At 41.0% G+C, this 2,471-nt stretch overlaps 1 protein-coding gene across 1 annotated transcript in view; it reads left to right on the top strand.

Moving 5' to 3' along the window:
* Window positions 1-2,471, top strand: part of RAD51 (RAD51 recombinase) — a 37,746-nt gene that overhangs the window by 8,630 nt on the left and 26,645 nt on the right. Inside the window, exon 3 of the mRNA XM_011932712.1 lies at window positions 1,786-1,923. Coding sequence (XP_011788102.1) covers window positions 1,786-1,923 — 138 coding nt within the window. The remainder of the gene's footprint in view (window positions 1-1,785; window positions 1,924-2,471) is intronic.

The raw sequence follows: 2,471 nt of genomic DNA, 5'->3' as shown, positions 1-2,471 counted from the left end.
GAGTAGCTGGGACTACAGGCGCCTGCCACCTCACTCGGCTAGTTTTTTTTGTATTTTTTAGTAGAGACAGGGTTTCTCTATGTTGGTCAGGCTAGTCTCAAACTCCCGACCTCAGGTGATCCACCCGCCTTGGACTCCCAAAGTGCTGGGATTACAGGCATGAGCCACTGTGCGCAGCCTGTGCTGTTTTTTGTTTTGTTTTTAAGAAATGGGTCTTACTGTGTTGACCAGGTTGGTCTTGAACTCCTGGCCTCAAGCAATCCACCTGCCTCAGCGTCCCAAACTGTTAGGATTACAGTCATCAGCCACCACGCCCAGCCAAAGCATCCTGTGCTGTTTGCACTAAGTATGAAAGTGCCGTTCTGGGAATTATAGTGGCCCGGACCAGTTATGCAAAGAAGACAGGGAAGCACCTTCTCTTTATTGACCTAACTTTGTGCTGTCAGCTGTCATTGGCAGAGAGAAGGCTGTGGTGGTGTTATGGTATAAGAGATAAGCTCAAATTCAGGATTCTGCACAAGGACATTAAGCACCAGAGCTGAGGCCTTACACTATTTCTGCCCATTGTATAGAGACTGCCCTGTGAGTGCAGCTGATTGGGGCTGAGATAAGTAGGGGGAAAGCAGAGAAAGACTTGATTCTTCTGTCTCTTTTTTCAAATTTCCCATCTCCGACTAATCTTCAAGACTCTAGGAGTGCAAAAAGCTTATTTAAAAAAGACTCTAGAAGTTACTTAAATGGATTTGTGATAAACATTTTAAAGTTCAGAGTCATAACTTCTGGTGCCATGAGCATCCTTATACTCATACATGCATATTGCTTATTGCTTAAACATTAACAGCAGACATGGCTTATGTTGGCAAACTAATCTCTCCCCTCTTCTAAATTCTCCCAACCCCTGAATAGACTCACGTTCACCTACGAACTCATGTTTTCCCAGAAGTCATGGTTTTGGTGGCTAATGAAACCAAAGCTGACTTGAATATAGGAAGAAAGAGGTGGATTTGGGTGGTTTAAGAAGAGATATAAAAGTCCCTGACAAAAAGTAGTTTTCCTCACTGTTAATGTCAGTTGTTAGAGCAGAGCTTTCCGGTCATTGTTCGACAAAAAAGGTATTGATAGGCCAAGATAGTGCTCTTTTCATTCTGAGCAACCTTATCTGTTTACCCTATCATAGTGTAAAAATATCATTTTTTATGTGCTTGATGTGACTGAGCAACACTGTCTTAAAGTGATCTTGTAGGGCCCAAAGTCTCGGAGATCATTTAGGGTCACAAAAAAAAGGTTAGGAGTTACTTTCTAATTCCAATTGCTAATAAGAGTTCTTTTTAATATACATGGCATAGTGCTATTTTAAAATTATTGATTTTGATAATGAAAAGGTTGTTAATTTGTTATTAAGTACCTCATATATAGGGCTCATTTTTCAGCTTTTGCATATAATCCAGTAGGCTGTCTATATCCCTAGATTCTGCATCAGCAAATTCAACAAACTACATATCAAAAATTCAATCAACTACATATCAAAAAAAAAAGTATACAGGAGGATGTACAGAGGTTATATGCAGGTAATATGCCATTTTATGTAAGGGACTTGAGCATTCTTGGATTTTGTTATCTGCTGGGGATCCTGGAACCAACTTCCCATCTCCCCACCCCAGGATTTCAAGGGACAGTTGTATTACAAGTCTTCAAGCACCTCTGTGAAGTATGTAGGACACATATCATCTGTGTTAGATTAGAGAACTAAAGCTTAAATTTATCCATGGTTTTCTTCATTTGCAGCAGTGTGGCATAAATGCCAACGATGTGAAGAAATTGGAAGAAGCTGGATTCCATACTGTGGAGGCTGTTGCCTATGCACCAAAGAAGGAGCTAATAAATATTAAGGGAATTAGTGAAGCCAAAGCTGATAAAATTCTGGTAAGTACTGCTTACTTGACCTAGGGAGGCATTAGTGGGAATAATACAAAAGGTAATGTAGTGAAAGACTTCTTCCTTCCATCTCTCATTCTTCTGTCATCTCGTTCTCCTTTCCAGGGGTGACTGTTAACCTGTTTCTTTTCTTTTTGGAGACAGGTTCTTGCTCTGTCACACAGGCTGGAGTGCAGTGGTGCCATCTCAGCTCACTGCAGCCTTCGCCTCCTAAGCTCAAGCGATTCTTCCACCTCAGTCTCCCAAGTAGCTGGGACTACAGGCACATGCCACCATGCTGGAGTAGTCTCGAACTCCTGAGCTCAGGTGGTTCACCTGCCTCAGCCTCCCAAAGTGCTGGGATTACAGGTGTGAGCTACTGTGCCTGGCCTATTTATTTTTCTAGCTTCATATAGTTCTTTAACATCCACACTTCCCCATGGTTACATTTTGTTTTATGAACCTATTCCTTCAGTATTTATATAGTTACACAGTTTTATTGCCTTTACCCTTGAAGTTTTATATAGTATAGAGCAGATTTTTTTTTTTTTTTTTTT

Source organism: Colobus angolensis, unplaced genomic scaffold (assembly GCF_000951035.1).
Source record: "Colobus angolensis palliatus isolate OR3802 unplaced genomic scaffold, Cang.pa_1.0 Scaffold97, whole genome shotgun sequence".
NCBI classification, from domain to species: domain Eukaryota; kingdom Metazoa; phylum Chordata; class Mammalia; order Primates; family Cercopithecidae; genus Colobus; species Colobus angolensis.
The sequence above is the reverse complement of the archived record's forward strand: the minus strand, read 5'-3'. Positions and strand labels throughout refer to the sequence as shown.